The sequence below is a fragment of the Astatotilapia calliptera genome, chromosome 18 (genome assembly GCF_964374335.1).
Source record: "Astatotilapia calliptera chromosome 18, fAstCal68.1, whole genome shotgun sequence".
In the NCBI taxonomy this organism is placed as follows: domain Eukaryota; kingdom Metazoa; phylum Chordata; class Actinopteri; order Cichliformes; family Cichlidae; genus Astatotilapia; species Astatotilapia calliptera.
The window spans coordinates 8,016,312-8,038,277 of NC_137439.1; the positions used below are offsets into that span (position 1 = coordinate 8,016,312).

Sequence of the window (21,966 nt, forward strand, 5' to 3'; positions counted from 1 at the left end):
AATAGGTGGATAATTGCAAAAGCGAGATGCGGGATGAGCAGGGGGAGCAAGAACAGCAGACGGGGATACATACAGGATATGCAGAGTGCACGTGTGTGTGTTTTTCTTGATTGGTTCATTTAAAAACATATTTTTTAGGCTACAGGATGAAAACCCCGTTGGCCTTAACATTTAATTTCCAGTTTGTGTAGAAACACTCATTTTCACCTAGCAAAAGTCTGCAGTAGATTTTCTCATCACTTCAAAACAAAACAAGTTTCACTCACCCACGAAAAATCTTTAAAGTCACTGAGAAGTCGCTGCGTGTTAAGCCTGAGCTTAAATATGTTTAAAATTAAACCCCTCATACTCGTTGTTTTGCTGTTGCAGTTTGGTGAATCACTCTCTGTGACCTCATGCTCCCCAGCAACAAAACACATGTTGCAATGCTTCAGTACACTACAAATTATCTTCATATGAAGTATGTGTCCGAGCTTGTTCTCCTGCTTTGCACATCCCAAGTCCGGTCAGGATGATGATTATGCATTAAAGGAATAGTTTGATGAATAAAATTATTAAATAAGATCAATCTGGAGTGGCAGATAGCACTCCTGATTGAAAAAAAATCTATCTATGAGTGTCATTAAACCTCAAAGGGAGGTGTATCCAGGTGTCATGGACATGCAGAAATATGAGGAACATGCAGAAGGTGACGCTTATTTGCATCTTTTGCACTGAAAGTGAATGATGCAGAGACTCCCACACATTGTTCCTTTCACATTTGTAAAATCAGCTCAGGCACAACCTGAACAGCATTTCTCAGCTTCTATTGTTGTCTAATTAGCCGTGCAGCGTGCATATAATCGTGAGAGCTACATACCTTGGACAGGCCTGTGCCGGCTGCCAGGATGCCCACAATACTTGCTGCTGTGCCCAAAGCTTTGCCTGATTATTGCCAAGGAGGAGACTGGCATGAGGACGTGAGGGACACAAAGACTGGCACAGGTATACAGGCAGTGACATGCACTTTTAAGCGGTGCCAGTATACATAACATGCCAGGGCTTTTCCTGTCAAATGATCTGTGCGTATATTCGTGTGTTCAGGTGTGTCTGTTTGCATGAATGCATGCGGATGTGTGTGTGTGTGAGAGACTATCTGTGGGTGATGTTAAAGCCGAGCTGACAACAAAGCGTCTGCAGCAGGGTTGAGACCGGCATGTAGCTCTACATCCCAACAAACGTTCATGCGCACATCAAAGATTCTCATTAGCCACGTTTTTTTCGTCTTTGAGGGCTGTAAATCGATTCTTCAAAAAGAAGCTCTTTCTTCTGACTGGACTTAATTAGAAAAAGATTCAATGGTCTTTTGTTTGTTTTTTTGTTTTCCTATTTTATTCTTCAGAAAAGATTCTTTACAAGAGATTTTTCACATATTATCTCACCAGAACAATGCAACCATTACCAAGTAAATATCTTGATCAAAGCTTCTCATCTTTTTGATGAAAAATTCCTACTTTCTTAGTTTTACCAAAGCTTTAAACACATTTCATGGCTTTCATTAGTTCCTGGGGTTTGTCCGATTGTTTTAGAAAGGCTACAAGATGTGCCTCTTTGAAAACCTATAAAAACTATGATGCAGTTTATCCATTTTATGATTCTAATGCACTGCCTGCAGTTAGAGCTTACAGGAGAATTTGATTTATACGAGCCACATCCACCCATTCATGCAGCACTTTTTCTCTGTCAGAGACATGTGATGTGTGGTGCAGGGAATAGAAACTTCAATACGTGGGCCCAGAGATCAGTCTACCAGCCTTATGATTAGTAGACCACCAGCTGTACCTCCTGAGCCAGCTGTCAGAGCTTTACATGTGCATATTTATGTTAGATTGTTTCTTTAATTTCTTGTATTAGTTGACAAATTCTTGAGAAGATTGGTGGCTGAATACCAAAACACACAATTTGAGAACTAACATCTGTTAATACTGACGCATCCAAATTTTTGCAATTTTTTTGCAACTTCAGATTTTCTGTGATGGTTCTATGCATTCGTTATTTTATAAACTTATTATTTTGGGTTACTTCAGTTTGTCGGAGAGCACAGATCGTATAAAAAACTTAGAGAAACTTTGAAATAAATATTATAAAGTTGTACAAAGCTCTATTTATTTTGGTGGCTTGGATTCTCAAACTTTACAAACTGATAGCTTAATGTCAAGAGTGCTGAAATGTAATTTTCTTCCTCACTTTTCCTCGGCGTTTGCTTCAGATATAACCATTTCCTTAGATGTATATGGAGCCATATCGCCTGCAGGAGTTTCTGCTTCCAGGGGGCTGATTGCATCAACTGACAGCCTTGCAGCAAAACCATTTTCACAACACCTCCGATAAGGCTGAAGCAGTTTTAAAATGTAATCCGTCACAGATTGTCGACTACCTGCTTTAAACTGTAACTGATAAACATAAACCATCAGAGTAGCGCAGCTCAGCATTCCTGCTGTGACCGCCTTGTGTTTCTGTTTAGCTGGTTTGCCTTTAAAAGCTGAAGGAAATTGTTAGAGAAGTATAATTTTTGTAACATATAAAACTGAATCTTGCTCCGCGGGTCTCTGAGAGATCGCTGGCGCAGTATCTCCTCAAAGCAGCAGGCGAGACTCACATTGTTTCTCACAGATAAGAAGAGGATGAAACAGGGGACCACCTGTGGATGTGGAACTCAAAGTCTTCAGACATGAGACAGTCTGTGACTGTGTGCTGCGCATAAAAACACATGATGTTACAGCGGGCGTTCCTGTGACGCTCTCATATTTTATCTTTAACTGTGAGCGTCTCCTTTACTGAAAGAGGAATCCCCGAGTATGCTGGTTCTGCCTGTTGCCCAAGTAAAAACAATAGTTTTCAATGGTTTTCAGGAGCTTTAACCCCCTCAGGTCTGAATTGTTGTCACTTAAGACCCCAAACCCACCTTAACTGTAACTAGTCAATCAGAATATATCATGTTTGTTATTATTAAATTCTTCTTCTAAGTCTTTTTAGGCAGGGAATAAAGAAAATGGTCATTCTAACTGGAAACCCCCCCAAAAAAGAAGAAAGTATTCACATTTTTTCCCTAAAAATAAAAATGTATAATATATTTATTTTCTGGTGACCAACTATGATAACACAAACCTAACAGAATTACACCACTTTGCATTATTAGCATTATTATTATTATTTAAAACTCACACTGTTGACTGTATCTGCATTTTTTTTTCATTATTTGCCTGACTGAGCGTGGTGATTAGCTACAGCACTTTTAAAGTGACAGTTTACTTTAAATATACTTATTTTTCATTGTTTATCCATCTAGATTCTGGTGTTAACTGATATTGCTTTTATAATTTAATTCTTTATACTGAAGTACACCCACCAACCAGGTAAATAGAACGACTGGAGACTCAGTCCAGTGACATTGTAAAAGCATATAAACATGAATGGTGCTAAACATAATTCCTTCAGTAGTTCCCTAATAGTTTGTGTTTCTCAAACAAGCTCAAACATGTGTTTTGTACAGAGCACAGAGTTTGCATTTCTGTTATTACTTGTATGCATAAATCAGGGAACAGCAAACCAGCTGAACATATTTTTAAAAAGTTACATTTTTGTGCAAGCAAGGAATTTATTCAGCAAATTGAAGACAAAGTTTCTAATTATAAATAAATGTAAATTGGGAGGTTCAATAGATGGTTGTTTTCTGTATATGTTTCCTCATAATTAGTGTTGGTAATTACACTGTACTTTGTAGGAAATTTGTACAAAGAAGCTTAAACAAATCGTTTACATTTCATGTTGTAAAATGGATGTTTATTTTTGTGGCGTGAATGTTTTAAAGTCGGCTTTTATTTATTTATTTGCTTTTTAACATGGAAAAAGAAACAGGTAACTCTTCCTCAATCTGTTCTTGGACCCTTCAAAATATATATTTTTAATATATCTGCCATATTTTGCTCCTCCCACAAGACTACAGCTAAAAGAAAGTTTTTGCATGGATTGTTATAATTTGATGTCATGCGATAGGAGTTTAAAACTTAATCAAGGTGTGATATCAGAATAAAATACCTTGCACTCACTTGATACAAAGGTTATTCATTGCTGCGCCTGATATGATCCTGTATACACACTTTGCTTGGAGTGTAAGGTTGGGAGTGTCAAAACAATACGTGGTGGGAATGAGTGTTTCTGCTGCCTGCCATCTCACCTTTATTTCTGCCCCTAAGGTGTCACATCACTCCTGAGAGGTGGGAGATTGTTGCTGACAGGAGATTAGCTCCAAACTTTGTTTGTTCAGAGCAGACTCGAGTTTTTCTAAATCTAAATCAGAACTTTTCAATCTTGGGTTCCATGCAAGATTTAACAAGTAGATTTAATTGATGTCGCGTAATATTTCCCATGATAACAAGGGAAGTATAGGACAGAAAAAACACTCTCTGGTCGGGTGATGAGTGATGAAGCTGACATCTCCTTTTCTTTCTCCCTCCCTGTTGCCCATACTCTTCCCCCTTCTCCTCCCAGTGGGCCCTCACATTGGCAGATACTGTGGCCAGACGTCCCCGGGCCGAGTGATCTCCTACACGGGCATCCTGTCCATGACCATCACCACTGACAACGCCATCGCCAGAGAGGGATTCTCTGCCAACTACACCATCCGCGAGAGGACCCTCCCCTCAGGACACGAAGACGAGGGTGAGCAGCTGGATTAGTGAAAGGAGTGCGCGATGCGGAGGGCAAAGCTGTCATCTGGTTCACTTCTTTGATATTTCTGGTCTCATAGAGAATGAAAACAGAGTAAATATGAGCCAGTCTGTAGTTTCAACTCAACCTAGTTGTCCTTGAGCACGAGGCAGTCGTTCCTCCAGCTCTACAGAAGCCGGACTCTATCCGCTGTCTGACCTCTGGCCTCTGTGTTCCAGTCAATAAAAGCCCCAAAAGACACTGCATTATAAAATAACTATTAATGCAGTTGAATAATTAAGTTAATGGTTGATGATCAATATTTGCTATATTCAGCTGTTGCATTTTACAGCTTAAAGTCCATTTGTTGTGGTTGAAGTCTAACAAATGGACCAAAAATACTCCTTCCCAACCTTTGGGCTTATTTTATGATAAAGCAATTTATTCTCCTGACAGCTCATTCAAATAGTGTTCCCATCTAAGACCCGTTTATTTTAATACATGATAGCCTCCTGAAACTCAGCAGTATTTAACAAGAGTGGTGCATAGATGTGGGTAAGATTATATATTACATGCTGTGTAGCTTAGATATATTTTCTTTCCTTTTAATCATCCTACAACGCCTGGGATTTACGCACGACTTTGTAGGGTGTGGTTGGAGAATGCTGCAGAATTGTCGATAGCTGTTTTCTGAGTGGCTAAAAGGACAAATTTGAGTCTTTAGAATAAATACAACCAATCTTGCATATTGTTTTTGTAAGTGATAACTTACCTGAGAGGTGTTTTCTGAGAGATAAAACCGATAGTTCTATGAGTTATTTGCAACAGCTGTGCTTAAATGACTCAACCGTTACCATCAGACACGTGAGTGTAATCTTATTACATGGTTGCTTTTAAATTAATTTCTTTTAGCTTTTATCTCCAATTCACTTGATCAATTTCCCCCATGAGGATACTATCATGAGGCAAAAGTTCCTCATGCTTGGTTATTGTCTTTTTCGTGTTTGTTTATGTCCACGTGTTCGGGACAGAAGCCGTTTGTCTGCATCGGTTGACTGTATGACCTTGCTGGAATGCCTTTAGGGGTTTAAGTTATGCTGGCCTGTATGCTAACTGCACTCTGGTAACCCTGACCCCGGTCACCCCTCTGTAGGAATGTGTGTGTGTGTTCAAAGGTGAGTTTCCTTAAGGTCCCTCAGTGGCGCTTTAGGAGAAACCAATGTAAAATACTCAGTTTGCTCTTCCAAATCGATCTTTAAGTGTTTTTTAGGGTAAGATTACCGGCAGCTGCACACAGAGGCCGGTGTTATTTTTTTTTAATATAAAATCTAAATAACTGGTTATGTCAAGACAGGAAATATAAACAGACTTGGAAATGGTCAGACACAAATAGTTTTTGGCCAAAATCACAAGCCAGTTATTAGATATTTTGGAACTTTTGAGAAAATGAAATTATCGATACAGAGAAAAGCTTTTTGTTAATAAGTCAGAGCAATGTCCGTGTCTACACGTAAATGTTAAATATTTGAATTTTTAAGAGAAAAAGCACAAAGTCTCTCGGTTTATTGTTCCAAATTTTGAGGATAGTCTTGTTTTAAACCCCTTTAACTCCAAAGGTGATATTATGATGAACAGATCACACTCACTCTAAGGGAAATATTTCTGTAACCAAACATGTAAATCTCGAATTTCACCAGAGGGTCAAAGTTGTTATCACCATTTTTTTTTTTCACTCCTCCTGTTTGTTTTTGCTGTGGGCGGAAGATGTGGGTGTTTTCAGCTTGTATCTTATGTTGATGGTGAGCATTCGAGACAGTGCGATAATGCACTGATGTGCATGTATCAGATATGTCAATTGGTATTTAAACAGTAACGATAAGTCGCTTTACTAGCCGAATTTTCTTTTTTAGGATGTCTGACAACAGCCCTGGGTTTAGAAAAAGGCTCACGTACAAATATACACATACACATGGGAAATTACTTTGCCTGCAGACCATCGGCTAGGCTCAGCAGATTGAATCAAAGCTTCTCACCAAACCAAATCACACTGTTTTTTCTGCAGTTTTATACAACCAGGGTTAGCTACTCCTGCAGCAGGGGGTAATTCAGCAGTTGCCAAAGGGTGCGTGGACACATTTTAGGGTAGCTCAACTGCTCTGACACTAAGAAAGATTTGTACTAAATAAACCTTGTGATACAGGCGAGAACACCAGCTGAGAAACAGTTGTTGATTTTTTAAAATTAATTCTATTTCACCTCTGTTTAACCAGGAAGCAACTGGAGATCAAAATCTCTTTTTCAATGGAGATCTACCCAAGACAGCGCACTGTTACGAGGTTAAGAGTATTAAATCAAATGTAACATGAGCAGGCGTGGGATAAAAGTAAAGCAAATCAGGGAAAGCAAGTAACATGACAGAATTAGCAATTCTTTAGAGCTTTACAGTCTCACTGGAGACAAAAACATCCAGCTTTAGTGTGCACTGGAGGTTATTCATGAACAAGGTGCAAAATAAAGTCCTGGCTACCTATTATTAAAAAGGAGACATCCAGAGGAGCGAAGGCTGTGGAATAATCACCACTACAGCTACTGTTAGTTGACTCTGTGGACTCTTAAAACAAGCAGACAATTAGGATTATTATGATTTTTTTAATTAAACTATCAGTTAAATTTATGGTGTCTTTTTAAAAGGCTGTAATGCCAAAGGAGTTTAGCCAGTCTGACTTTGTAAATAAAAATATGTCAGCGTTAATGAAGATCAGGAAATCAGACTAGTCTGGATAATGAAGTGTCGGAGAAGCAGCAGGCATGTAAATAATGTCAGAGAGATAATGAAATAGCTGAAATGTGAATAAACAGTCAGTTAAAATGCACACATTTGAAACAACTGTCAGATTAGAAGCTACAGCTTTAAATGTTTTATGTTGTTTTTATGCAGATTTTCACACCAGTGCTGCGCTTCAGTTTCGTAAAACAATCCACAGAGAAGTTTTCTCCAAGCAAAATGCTTACAGTCTTAGAGGAAGCAAATGCTGACGTCCTGCAGTGAATTTATGGGTTTCTCTCACTCTGTCCCTGCCATCAGCAGTGGCCTCCAGCAGAGCTTTTGATCAGCTGAAGCATTGGCGGGGGCTTCAGTTTGCATCCTTTCTTTTTAGATAGTGGGGTACAGGGACAGGCTGGATGTTTGTCCCTCGTATACCTGCTGCGGCGGGGACGCAGGGGCTGTCTCATGAATAAAAATAAGTTTGATGAGACGGGAGCTGAGCTGAGATGGAAAGCAGAAAAATCGAGAGAACTGGAGAGCTGTTGAGGATAAGCTTGTGTTTCAGCTGTATGAGCGTGCTTTCTTATGGTCTAGTTGTAGTTTCAGAGCATTTTCTGGCAAGAGGATTCTTCTGGGGAAAGCTGAATTGGAGGATTTGGGCCTGAAAATTGTCAATTTAAAAATAAATAAATAAAAGATGATGAGCACAATATCCAGCTTTCTGCAGGCTTTAGGAGATGTCGCAAGCAAACTTTCTCCCTGGTTTATTTGTGGGACTTGGAATGATGTAGTGTGTTTGTGTCAGTCTGGCAGACCTTGTGTCTCCAGACAGCCCTCCCACACACACAGTCACACACACAAACACACATTTCTTTACGGCCACCCTCCCTCTTCCTTCCCCACACTCTCCTGCTGTTACAGAGTGGACACTCATGCCTAACAGATACAGATGTGCAGCTTGACATTGTCCAAGCTGCTGTTTTTGGTCCGTTTCGTAAGACCAGCGGATTGCAGAGCTCTCTAAACCCACCGAGGAGTGGATCATCCTTCTGATAAAGATTAAAACTGAAAGTCACAGAGTGTTAAAGCTGAACCAAACACAACAATAGCTGCAATAGCTGCCTGCTTGGGTTTGTATGCATTTATATCCGTTTGTAGCTGAGCACATATGCATAATAGCACCTCAACAAACATTTTATTATTGGAATTATTGTCAATTTACTTAACAAAACATGTATAATATTTTCTCTAACAAACATCAGAAAGCCAGAATTATTTTACTTTAACAATCATAGGTCACAAAGAAAAGCAGCAAATTATTTTAGAAGCTGAGAATAGCAAATATACTTGAAGAGAACATTTCCCATGTCTGCAATCACTCACTGCTCACTATAATGGACTATTTAGTTTCCTTTGAGTGCTTCTGAATGTATAATGAGTATGCTACACTTGACTATAAGCATCCCACAATATGTCTCTAAAGGCAGAGTACAAAAAAGTGGTTCCTAGACAAGCGTCGTATATCATCGTGCACAAATAGCAGGGAAAGCAGTGAATCACAACAAAACTACCGCATTTATTAATTAACAAAAAATCTGTTGGTATGAGGTGAATTTAAATTTTGTGTTAGTAAGTACGAATTTATTCATCGGAAAACGCCCAAATCTTCCCAACGACCTCACTATATGGTTATAAAGGGGTTTTGTTTTCATTGTTAAAGATGCATTTTGTAAGAATCTCTGCAAATTGCAACTAAAACTTTCACCACTAGAGGCAGCAACAGACACACAGTAGAAACAGAAGTGCCGTTATCCGCTTTTTTATCGTTAATAATTTTATTTTTTGCCCTGCCTCTATTTTTTCAGTTTTTTTTTAATTTGTTTTTGTCGCCATCTAAATAAAGGTCACTTTGACTCACTGCACTATCTTGTTGTACTGTAAACTAAACTAAACACTAGTGCTGTCAGAGTTAATCTCGTTAAAATGACGATAACGCCATAACTGCATTAACGCCGCAAATCTCCGTTAGCGAGTTGGCGCGGATCGCCCCGTGCGTGCGGCTGGCAGGCGCTAACACGTTAACGAGCTAACTGTACTAATGCGTTGACACCATGCAGCCTCACGCACGGGGCGATCCGCGCCAACTCGCTAACGGAGATTTGCGGCGTTAATGCAGTTACGGCTTTAACATTATTTTAACGAGATTATTGCTGACAGCACTACTACAAACACATTCGTTTACAATAAGAACTTTTAATGAACATTGCTATACATGGCCCATGAAAAAATTAGATTCACAGCGATGGTAAAGTACACAGCAGAAAATCAAAATTTAGTTGCAGATGTAGATTAAAATGTGTTTATCGAAAATAGTAACGCCACCTGAATCCAGGTTTTAAAATGCAAGGATTTATTTAATCTGTAAAGTGATTTATAGTTAGATTTTGAGTTACTTTGGACCAGTTAGCAATATCATCTGCTTCTGTGCCATTTTCCACTATTTTGTTACATTTTTATAGCTTTTTTTGACATGCTGAAGCTTCCACAGATTCACAGTAACCCTCCGTGGCCTGGACTAAAGCAAAAACACATAGATTGTTCAGTCAGATAGATTTTTATATATTTTGCTGGCTCCATATGTCTGCACATGGAGTATAGCCTGTGAATGTGTGGATGCTGCATAGACATATCAAACCAGTGCAGCAGCTCTTTGTAATGACCTCTTACTGACTTCTCTGCAGGCAGCAGGAAGCTGGGACAGACTACTTCACATTGTCTGGGCGACACTCTAATCACACTCAGGCTCACTTGTTTTCCTGCCTGACACAAACTCAAACTTGAGTAGTTGTTTTTTTTCTAACTCAGATTTATAACTCTAACTTTCAGAGCCCGGTTCTGGAGTTTAATGATAAATTCATCCATTAGTAATGACTGCATGCAAGAGCAAAATACCAAAAATTCAGTTCATCCAGCTAATGATGTGTGTAATAGACTTTTTAAACTCATATTATAGAAGCCGTTGGTATGATTTTGACAAACAAACATTTTCCCATCTAACCTGATGATAATTTATAGGCAAAAGAATTAATGCGTCTCTTGATTCACAACAGTAACTTGATGATTATTTTCTCGTTGGGGGTGTTTTGATGTATACCTGTGCTGTGGAGCTTTTTATCTGAAGGATTTCTGTCTTTTTCGTCTCGTCAGATTTTGCTTGTATGGAGCCACTGGGCATGGAGTCTGGAGAAATTTCCTCTGACCAGATCACCGCTTCCTCCCAGTATAACTCCAACTGGTCCCCTGAACGTTCCCGCCTTAACTACCAGGAAAATGGCTGGACACCCTCAGATGACAACATGCGGGAGTGGATACAGGTGAGTAAATTTGTCCTTATTTTTAACTGTCATTCATCATTCATTATCGTTATGGGTTAGAGTTACTCACGTCTATATCTTTAGATAATGTAGCGATAATTACTGCTATAATTCCACATTTGAAGGCTCAGAATAGGTTAGAGGGATTGAAATTATGTCACATTGGCTTAATTTTCAGAGTGTGATCTCAGACTGAAAGCATCCTTGTATCTCTGTGGAAAGAGAGTGTTCCTCAGTTTGAACTTCACTGTACCACTGAGACCATGCTCACATCTGGTCTGAATATTGTTCACTCATATGTACCACTTCTGTGTATTTTATGGGGACACTCGACAGTGAAAAAATAAACCAGTCTGCATTATTCATTGGAGCGTGCCTCTCCAGCACAGCTGACATCTCTTATTCATAGTGAAATCTGATAAACTAGCATCCAGCAATCCCTGAATGAAGGAGCAAAACATTCTTGTGTTGAAGTTTGGTTTTTTTGACCCTTTAAAGAAGATGGAACTGTTGGGTAAATTTGGTTCAATAGTTGATCAATTTGTTCACGCTTGTGGAACATTTGACATAAAATTAATATAAACTGGTGAGGAGAAACTATTAATGCTTAGTGTGTGGTTGTATTCTTAAAGATGATATGTAGATTGGTAAATGGACTGGTTCTTATAAAGCGCTTATCTACTCTGAGAGCTTAAAATGCTTTTAAACAACTTGCCTCAATCACCCATTTATACAAACACTTTTCTATGCTTTTCCTATCTAAGTGCTTTCTAACTAAAACTCAGCAACTTGGGGTTAGCTTCTTGCCCAAGGATATTTAGCATGCAGACTGGAGCAGACGGGGATCAAACCACCAAGCTTTCTGCTTTACCTCCTGAGCCACAGCCACCCCAGATTGAAGATTTATATACAACTAATGCTGTAGGATGGTTAATGGCAGTTATTTACCACGGTATAGTAGGTATTTTATGAAAATACCACAAAACTATGCTAACTTGTTGTGAAAATTAAGCTAGCAGCTACCCTGTAGCTACTATACTAAGCCTTTTAGTTGTTTTTTCCCCCCATATCATGAAAAAATATATATTATTATTTCTTACTTGTTTTGTTCTGCATATAAAATAATCTAAATTTTGATTCACCACCTGATATTTTTTCAGAGAGACAGTATTAAGGGTTAAAAATAGCTGCAGCTAGCTTATTACTTTACCTGTAGCTACCATTAGTTCTTTTGTGTTGCCTTCACTAAGAGACAGCCAAGTCAAAGCCTACTTTTTTTTAAACATATCAATATAAATGTAGGTACTATTTTTGTACGGAAAAATACAAAAACAAGGTGAGATGAGCCACAAATGTGTGAGTCCTCAGGACAAAAGCTGTTTTTCCCTTATTTTCTAAAGAAAAATGTGGTAAATCAAATTTAGGTTTTTAACTATGATTACAGGAACTAAAATCTAATTTATTTACATTCATATTAGAACCCATTAAAGTATCATACCCAACAGATGCTCAAATTAGTAAAACTCAAGGGACCTTTTTATAATTAGCAATTGCAAAACAAAACCAGCCTGTGAATTTCCTAATAAGGGTTGAACCAATAAAAACAAAATCTACTTCACATAAACAGTCCCAGTGCTGAGGTGCGGCCAGAGTCCAGCACTGTCCCATTGTCCGGGACAGGAACTTATAGAGGAAGACTCACAATGCCCCTCGCAATAAGAGCAGACCCTCACTTCCCTCCTGTGAGGCTTACAACAGGAAGCAGACAGGAAGACGGCCTCAGCGGTGGATTAGTATTAGTGGCCCTCTATTGTCTGTCTTGGGACTTGTTTTAGGTAGTGGCTCATTGCTGAGCCCTCTGAGATGTTAGGATATGAAGGACATAAAATATGTAGTATTTAAAGGTTTGCCTTAAGAGATGTTAAATATTTATTTTTCCTGATGGTACCAATTACTTTGAAGGATGTTTCATTTAGTGACAAAGTAGAAAGATTCTTGGAAATGCACTGTTAATGAGTTAAAGCCCCTTTTATATGTTTCTTAGTTTTTGTAAGGTTTCCATCCATCCATCCATTTTCTTCTGCTAATCTGGGGCCGGGTTGCAGGAGCAACTATAAATGCATTGGCTTTCCCAGGCCAGCCGAGAGAGATAATTTCTCCAGCGTGTCCTGGGTCTGCCCCGGGGGTTCCTCCCTCACCTAGGACGCATCCTTGCCAGATGCCCGAACCACCTCATCTGGCTCCTTTCGATGCTCATTTCCGCTGCTTGTATCCACGATCTCGTTCTTTCGGTCACTACCCAAAACTTGCAACTATAGGTGAGGGTAGGGATGAAGATCTACCAGTATCTGATCGCTTTTTACACCACGAAGGACCGGTACAGTGCCTGCATCACTGCAGCCGCAGCACCAATCTGTCTGTCAATCTCCCGCTCCCTGAACAACACCCGTATATTTAAACACCTCCACTTGGTGGCGTAACTCATCCCTGACCCAGAGTGGGCACGCCACCCTTTCCTGCATGAGGATCATGGTCTCAGACTTGGAGGTGCTGATTCTCATTTGTGCCACTTCACACTCGACTCGGAAACGCTCCACTGTTAGCTGACCTTTAAGGTTTATTATCATTAAGTGGGCACTTGGCATCATCTTGTTGGTCAGTCTTGCTGGAAAATCTCATTTATATTGTGTTACTTGAAAATGAACATAGAAACTTAGAAGATTTACTAAGAAATTATCTCTTTTTTCCATTGAGGAAAAAATTACCAGATTTAACTTGTTTTTGACTCTTAACTAAATACAATGAGCTCCCTTCACTAAAGTTTTAAATCACCAAAGAAGACTAGGTTGGCAACAGTTGTCACTTTAACCACATATGCACTGTGGCAGATCTACTAACATTATAGATGGAGGATAATATTCCTGCAGAGGAGAACTGGTTTGTTTCTGAGCCTCTGGGCAAAGTATTACAAGGCTGCCATCTGCACGGTGCAGATTACTTATTATACACACAGTGGACAGACAATGGCAGTGCAATTTGTTTATAAGTAATATGTATGTGTGGTGTATTGCTTAATTTATTTCCTTTGTTTTATTGCACACTCCTCTGTGCAGTTAGATGCTAATTTTAATATCTCAGAGAAGAAATTGGCAGTTGTTTAATGAATCATTTCTCTTTAAAGAGAACATGGTATGCTTCTGTCACATTTATGCTGCAACATTGGTGAAGTTGTATTAAGGTTTAAAAACTCTGTTTTAGACATCTTATTCAACTCTTGGCTCCGTATGATGTCTAGGGCTGCCACGATTAGTCGACTAGTCACGATTACGTCAAATATCAAAATTGTCGACGACTAATTTAATAGTCAACGCGTCATTTGAAGCTTTGTAAGATCCTGAAAGACGCAGGATTAAGTAGTAGGATTTAAGAGTGTAATAAAGGACTGAAGCAGAAGATTGCAGCAATGCATCTAACAAGGATGCTAGCTGCTGTTAAACACCAAAGAAGAAGAAGCAGTCTCCGGCATTGTAGCTGTGTCCAGCATTTGTAGGCCGATTACGTGACAGCGATGCAAGGCTGTCCAAATTCAAAGACTCCTCCAAATGCAGCTGAGAAATGTGTCCTCCTTTTCCCCAGATTTGAAGGATAGGTTGGGTGTATCCTTCGTGGCCCAACCTGTCCCAGAATTCATAGCGCGGCCCAGCCAATTCCAGTTTCCAACAATGGCGGCAGCTATTTAGTTTTAATATTATTCTTTCTGGGTCACAAAATAAACTTTTAAGATGTTTTCAGGCAAAAATGTAGCTGTGTAAACTTCAAATTGCTGCGCGATTTATCAAGACATCAAATATTTGCAAAAGTGATCTGACGTAAACATGATATATAAGTCACATAGATAACTTAAGAATGTTATTGAGAAAAATGTCACAGAGAGTTGATTTCCCTAATATGGTAATTACACAGCTCACTGAGAGTACAGAAGACCCTCCCACCAGATGTTCAAACCAAATGTTTACCAATACTAAACTGTGACTCATGCAAAGCTATTTCTGCATGGACTAACAATGAAAATGCATAAAGGTCGCTTTGATACAAGTGATCAAAAATACTGTTCTAATCTCATTAAAGGTTAAAACATAAAATTTGCTGATATAACAAATTTGTTTTGACACCTCTCCGGGAAGTTTGCACAATTAATGCAGAACAAGCCTGAAGCGTCAGTTCAGGTGATGTTATACACGAGTGCAATTAATCAAATAATTATTAACTGACACACTGTGAAAATGGCGCTTAGCTTTCTTAGTAATGTAGGCTTTTTAGGCAGCATGGTGGCTTCAGGAGGTACTGCTGACAATCTGAGCCTAGAAAAATTCATGTCGCTCACTGTTATTGACACAAACACCCATCTGTGCAGCTGCAGTGCAGAGACACTGGCATTTTTCTTTTTCCCATCAATTAATCTGTAAAATCTGCAGGGTTTTTTTCTCGATAACAAAACACCTGGCTTGAATATGCCTTTTCAGCAACATTGCTTCTCCTGTGTTTCCATCTCAGAGCAGTTTGATTGTAGGTACTGCAGGAGGTGACGATACTCCTTGTGTCAGAAAGCTCTGAGAACTCTGAAAGCTACCAGGTCCAGTTTGGTGTGTGCAAGCAGCTTTCTGCACGTGTGTTCATCCGTTGCTCACATAAAGAAACATGAAGAAATGGCAGACCATCCCCCTGCCACGGTGATTTATAGCCTCCAAACCAATGCTGTTGCTCGCCCCTCTGACTCTGTGAGGTATTTGATTTTGTGAGGAGAATTTTCCCATTTTATTTGATTAAGTGTGGTGCGTGGCCAAGTCTGCACAGCATGGTTTGCCTTACGGCTTTCAATTCATCTTATTTGAAAAAAAGGAATTATGACTTAGTTAATTCTTGCATGCCTGCCTCCACCACTGCAAACACCTCTATTATTCATTTAAAGGCATTTATATTTTATTGATACTATTTTCAGGTTCCTATTCATAATGTGATCGGGGTGATGTTACCCGGTGGCGGTGTGGATGGCGACACACCATGAGCTCATTATCTAGCTGTATGATAAATATGTAATCATATTTTGCAGTGCCGCGTAGTGACCCATTTCATCAACATGCTGGATATTTGCAATTAAATGAGGCCCAACTCCTACAACCACATTTGCTCAAGAAGAAATACTGAAGTTTTACTTGTGCTGCAGTAAAATTAACCAAGCAGGAACTTTGCAGTCAAATGAGCTTTAAAAACAACTTTTAATAAAAAAAATAAATTATAAACTATGAGTCTGTACTCACAACTCATGGAAGTCCTCCAATCTCATCATGTAGGCCTTTGGCACTCTTTCAAAGTGGAAGCACACCAATATGTCTCCAACCACCATCAACAAATGAAGTGATAGCACTGGGTGGAGGAGCCCATCTACTGGCAAGATTTATAGATTTGATAACATTTGATAACTGCCATTTAATGGGCTGATAAGATTCTGCATATGTGCATATGGGGGACATTATGATCTGATTCACATGTTTTTAAATTAAATTTTAAATGAGGAAAATGCAGATAGATATCTACCTCTTACAGATAAATAACTAGTTTTGGTTTAAGCGATTAACGTTAAAATAGTTGGAAAGCAAACATTTTAATAACTGACTGTATTTATTTTAATTTCTGGAAAATATTTACAAAAAATCACTACTTGGGTAAGTTTAATTAGCTCTAAATTTACTATTTATTATGGTTGTTATAAATATTTTATTGTTTACACGTGTTTAAATTGGGCTCCACTAGTAGAGCGGCGCCACAGCACAATGGCACCAAAGTAATTTGTTGGATACTTGAGATTAAAAGGCACTATATATGTGCAGAGCATTAAATAATTAAAAGCTACAAACAATATGTTGAGCATATTAAGAACATGTACTCGAACATGTATTCGATACATTCCTAATTCTTATAATTACTACTTACTCTATTATTAATAGAAAAATTCCAAGGCAGTTATATTGAAGTATGAAATAAGAATCATTCATAAATAAAACAAAAAGTTATTAATGGTAAATGGAAATTCTTGAGTCGTGTTGAATTTCCTTGCCATATGGGAAACATGGTTAGTAGGTGCATCTTTGCAATTGACCTGTTATTGAGGGCAGTGATGTAAACCCAGGAAAGGTTTCCTTCCCCTCCTGGCTTCAGGTATTTATAGAACCCCTGCTGTTTGTCTTCAGGATCTCTTTGACGCCACCAGGAAGAGCATCTGTAGAACTCATTTAGACATATCGCAAGTGAGGTGTGTTACTGAAACCGGGGCATTAGGGAAGCGGAAAGACAAAAGATCATCCACAGAATGTTAACGGGTCGGCCTATCCAGAGCAGACCTCTGGAGGAATGCCACAGTGAACTTCCAAACCTGGGAAATATCATTAACCGAGACAAATAATCAGTGCACGTCAGACTTGTTAACATAGAAATGTGTCCAAAAGTTGTGATGAACGAACTGAAGAGCCTTTGCACTGATTATAAATATAATTTCTCAATTAGTGAGAGAGGAGAGGTCGAAAAAAGGTGATGTTCTCATCAGTTATGTCAATCATTCATCAAAGAAAATAATGCCCCCAAACCATGTAGATCTAATTAGTCTGTTCATTAGCTCATTTTGACTGGAAACCCAAGGCTGCTAAAAAAAAAAAAGAAGAAGAAAAGATAGAAAAAAGACGTAGTTGGACAGTGAGAACAAAATATATTTCTTTTTAAGCAATGCCAAGTAGTCATGCTGTAATATGATTTTAAGGATCCCGTGGTTCTAAATGGCACTCAGCAGATGCATAATTGCATTCAAACAAAAAACATTTAAAAGTGACTTTTTTCCCCCCTCCAGCAACAATTAGGGCCATTAATGATTTTGCCATTTAATGATTTTAACACTGTAAAAGCAAGCCACATGCCACAGCTTTGCAAAGCATTATTTGCAGCATTAGTATAATTTAATAGTAGAATTTTAGCTGTTTGGACATCACTTCAAATTCACTTCCTCGCAGCATGAAAATCAATGAGCAGTTAATGAGAATTCGCTGTTATTTTATTATTTTAGAAGGAAACCCTGTAGTTCCAGAAATATATTTAAAATTAGAAACTAACAAAATAACTTAAGAAGTGGAATTGGACGTCAACAGATGCAGCTTTATTTCAACATTTGAATATAATGTGAATATAAAAGGCCATAATAAAATTCTTTGCAACTCCTTACCGTAAATACAGCATCAGTTTTGCACTGCTTTTTAAGTCATTCTGTATTCATATACTGGACCGTCTTCTCCGACTGTTCCAGGCAGCCCTTGATTTCCAATATTATCCATGTAGCATTAAGCTCAAAACAGGTAAGGATGTGCTACATGCTAAACAAGCTAGCATGTAGCTAAAGAAGCTACATGCTGTAGCTAAACAAGCTAGCATGTAGCTTGTTTAGTTACATGCTAAACAAGCATGTAGCTAATAAACGTGTTACTCATTGTTGTTTGATTTGACAAATAATCAGCCTAATAAAATATCAGCTGTATGGACAAAACCTTATGCTAAATATATGAAAATAAAATTAATATTTAGGTCGTTGTGTAGTTTTCCACATGTTCCAACCATCTAATTATCTTTTTTATCCATAAAAACAAACTGCAATCAGCTGCATCACCACAGGCCTCCACTTTCCTAAGTAAAAACTAAAAACTTCAGATGACAATGGAGAGGCTCAGTCTTTCTCTATCACTCTAAAAGCAGTATCCTGTTTTGGCAGGAAGTAACAGAGTTTCTGTTCAATCTCATTTAGCCACACTTCAGCTCGAGTTATGTCCCCTTCCTGCATTTTGTTCCCTTCATTAAAAAGCTCTAAGTGTGACCATTTTCTGTGGCATAAATGGTAGGCACTGCCAAGTGTTGAATAATTAGAAGATGGAAGAGCAATTACCCTCGGTCGCTTGATGGAGGAAGTCTGGAGAATGGAGTTATGGCCGACCGCTGCAGAAAACATGTAATGACAGCAATGGCTGGCCAAAGGATGGCTGTAAATGGTTTTCCTGAAACACTTTGTTTAATCTTAAGTAAACGGTCTCCCTTTTCTTTAAAAGCTCTTGTGTCAAATATTGTTTTCGCCACAGAAGAAACTTTAGCACTACAGGGAAATAGCAGTCCCTCCAACCCGTTGTTATACCCAAGATGTTTGGTCAGGACCCACAGACATCATATTTTAACATGCTGTAGCATCATTTTTGAACATGCATGGTCACCAGATGGAGTTCATTACGAGTCCCTCGGAGATACAGACTCAATGAGACCGCAGCCAAAAGTGGTCTGGCAGTGTTTTCACTGCAGGACATGAAGTCACTTGTAGTGTAGATAGAAGTTTACCTTTTAACATGTGATTAAAGTTGTGAAAGGGTGTACTTTAATTCAAACCATGTACTTTCATGGGCTTACGAAAGTCAAAACAAAAGTAAAATCCCAGACAGGATTCGGACTTTTGTCTTCTGGTTGGAGGCTGTGGGATTGTCCCGTCCACCACTCCAAAAACCAACTACTGCAAACTACTGTAGGTTCTGGTACTTCCTCCCTCACAGTGGAAATTGACACTAAAGGGGCACTTTTTGTGTAAAACTATGATGAAAAATGGCAACGTTTCCATAATATGATTAGTTGGGAATGAGAATATGTCGATTTCTCAAGTCAGGTTTTTACAAAACGTATTGATATCTATTATGTTACACTAGAATTAACATTAAAGTTACTCTAAAATGAATCCTTTTTTCCTATTTCTGAATCAGGTCTTTATCCTACACGCAGTATTCACGACTTACCTCCTCACCTCCCAGTGTACTGACTTCTGTTTTTATTACAAGACCAGCCTTTCTTAATTTAAGCCTTTATTTAATCAGAAAGTTTCTTGAGATTGAAATCTCCTTTCTACGGGATGCCTGGCCAAGAAACCATACCATTAACTGCAGGCTGCTGTGGCAAAATCTCAGATAGATTTCTCCGTATAGGAGTGTCCATTAAGTACAAAATCACAGCTCCAGAAACACAGAAATGACTGTGACACCTACTATTGATAGTTTAGCAGAAATTAATATTTTCAAAATCCTTTCAGCACTAGCAATTTTTTTAAACTTTATTAAAACAAATCTTCTTTTAGGATTATGCATTTCCTAATAATTTTAAATTGGTATCAGTTTTTCCATTTAATTAAGGGTGCCCTCTGACTTAACCTTCCCCGACTTGCTTCACTTCTTAAGTCAGAGCAGATCTGGTAGCTTGTTTGTGATTTCACAACAAAAACCTGCTGTGTAAATCTTCTCGGTCACATACAGTATGCATAGTGTATGTGGGTGAGACGTCTCGTGGGAATTTAGATGAGAACAGAGCTGGGAGCGCCGTCAAGTAATCCCGCAAAGTATCGTTTCCCAGGGGTCTCCCTGTCAGTTACACATCCCACAAAGACCTGCGGGAAGCTATTCTCTGCTCTTCTCCTTAAAAGGAAACAGTGGGAGAAGTCAAATCCTGACTTCTGGGGTCTTCCCATGTACAATATCACAGCTGCAGTGTCTCTATGGTAATATAATTACACACCATATATTATAGCCATCCCACATATAGCTTAGAGTGTATTTTGGTATGCAACTGATAATTTAGAAACTCAACAAACAAGCGACTGAGTTTAAGAGGAATTAAATGGAAGCCCCATAGAAAGTCTTTATTACACATTTAAATCGTTTCCAAACTTTGGAGAAACTCGATGTGACGAACACGAATCTGTGTGTTGGTGAAATAAGAAATCTTAATTTAAGATAAGCGTTAGTGTGGACATTTATAGACCACTGTGAGGCTTTCTGTTATCACTGCTGCTCTCTTTGATGATAACTATCACTTCTTAATCTCCTTTTTTATCGTTTCCTTTTTCAGCACTTTGAACAGCCGTGTTTCTGGACGCTGCTGTGCTGCATTGAGATTTAAAAAAAAAACTTCCGCCATCTGAAAAATTATTTTTATCTGTTTTTTTAGCCCTTAGATCATAATTTCGTGAAAGAAACTTGGGGGAAACGTATTGCCGGGAGATCCGTTTTGATCGAGTAAAATGTGTGGTTGAAAAAAGATGATCGCTTCTGAGATTCTTGCTAATAATTTGAGAAATCTGCATATAGCTGTCCTACTGTCTGTTTAGGTCGACAAATGCTTATCTGATCCTCTTCGAACTCGTTGGACATGTTGCTCTGTATCGTTGCGAGCACGGTGCTGAATCTGAAGTTGTCTGGATGAGCTGTTTTTATATTTTAATTTGTTCTGTGTGGCCAGTGTTGCCCCTACAGCAGGTGTCGTGAATCTGACGTAGCCACTTTTATTTTTTATATGTCAAAGCTTTAAGTGATTCTTTCTATTCTCCAGCTGCAAAAAAATGTGTAACCTTTAAACCACATTTAATTTAAATCTACATCCTACCCTACATTTATCGCCAAGCGCCTTATCTCTCAATTTAGCTATTCCCTGAGAAAGCTACAACCCCAGGTCTGCACACTCTGTGCAGCCACATTTGAACAGACCAATCACACGCATGCATTCAGTGAGCGTTTCTTCATGAGTCCTCTTGTCAAAACTATAAACTTAATGACTGCGTGCACGTTAAGGACATCTGTACGTCATAGTTACAATCTCTCAGAACAGACTCTGTACTAGTTAAAAGGAAAAATTGAGTTACTCAATATTATGTTCCCATTTGGGGGATTTTCAAGCATAATTGAATCATTTTCATTTCACATTCTTTTCTGTTTTTAGGATTTCTGGGAAGTTTGTCATTGTTTGCTATACTGGATAATTTAACTCAGACACATGACAGTAAGCTTAGTCAGTCTAGCCTCAGAGTCAATCTGAGAAAGCCCCAGACACATCATGCTTTTTTTAAACTGCTACTGCAAATCGCCTTGTTGTCGGCCAAGGTCTCAGTTTTTAAGAATTCAAGTGTCAGAAAAGGGGAATTTAGATCAAGGTGGATCAAGAACTTTACTGTTAACAACAAGACAGCTCCCAAAAAGAAAGTGTTTTAGCTAACTCCTTATATTTCCTGACTGGTCTTTATTT

General features: G+C 38.7%; 1 protein-coding gene across 2 annotated transcripts in view; it reads left to right on the top strand.

Moving 5' to 3' along the window:
• LOC113011172 (neuropilin-1a-like) overlaps nucleotides 1-21,966 on the top strand; it is a 108,266-nt gene that overhangs the window by 57,110 nt on the left and 29,190 nt on the right. For both annotated transcript variants that reach the window (XM_080293069.1, XM_026150583.2), the window contains exons 5-6: nucleotides 4,531-4,701; nucleotides 10,664-10,830. In XM_080293069.1, coding sequence (XP_080149195.1) covers nucleotides 4,531-4,701; nucleotides 10,664-10,830 — 338 coding nt within the window. The remainder of the gene's footprint in view (nucleotides 1-4,530; nucleotides 4,702-10,663; nucleotides 10,831-21,966) is intronic.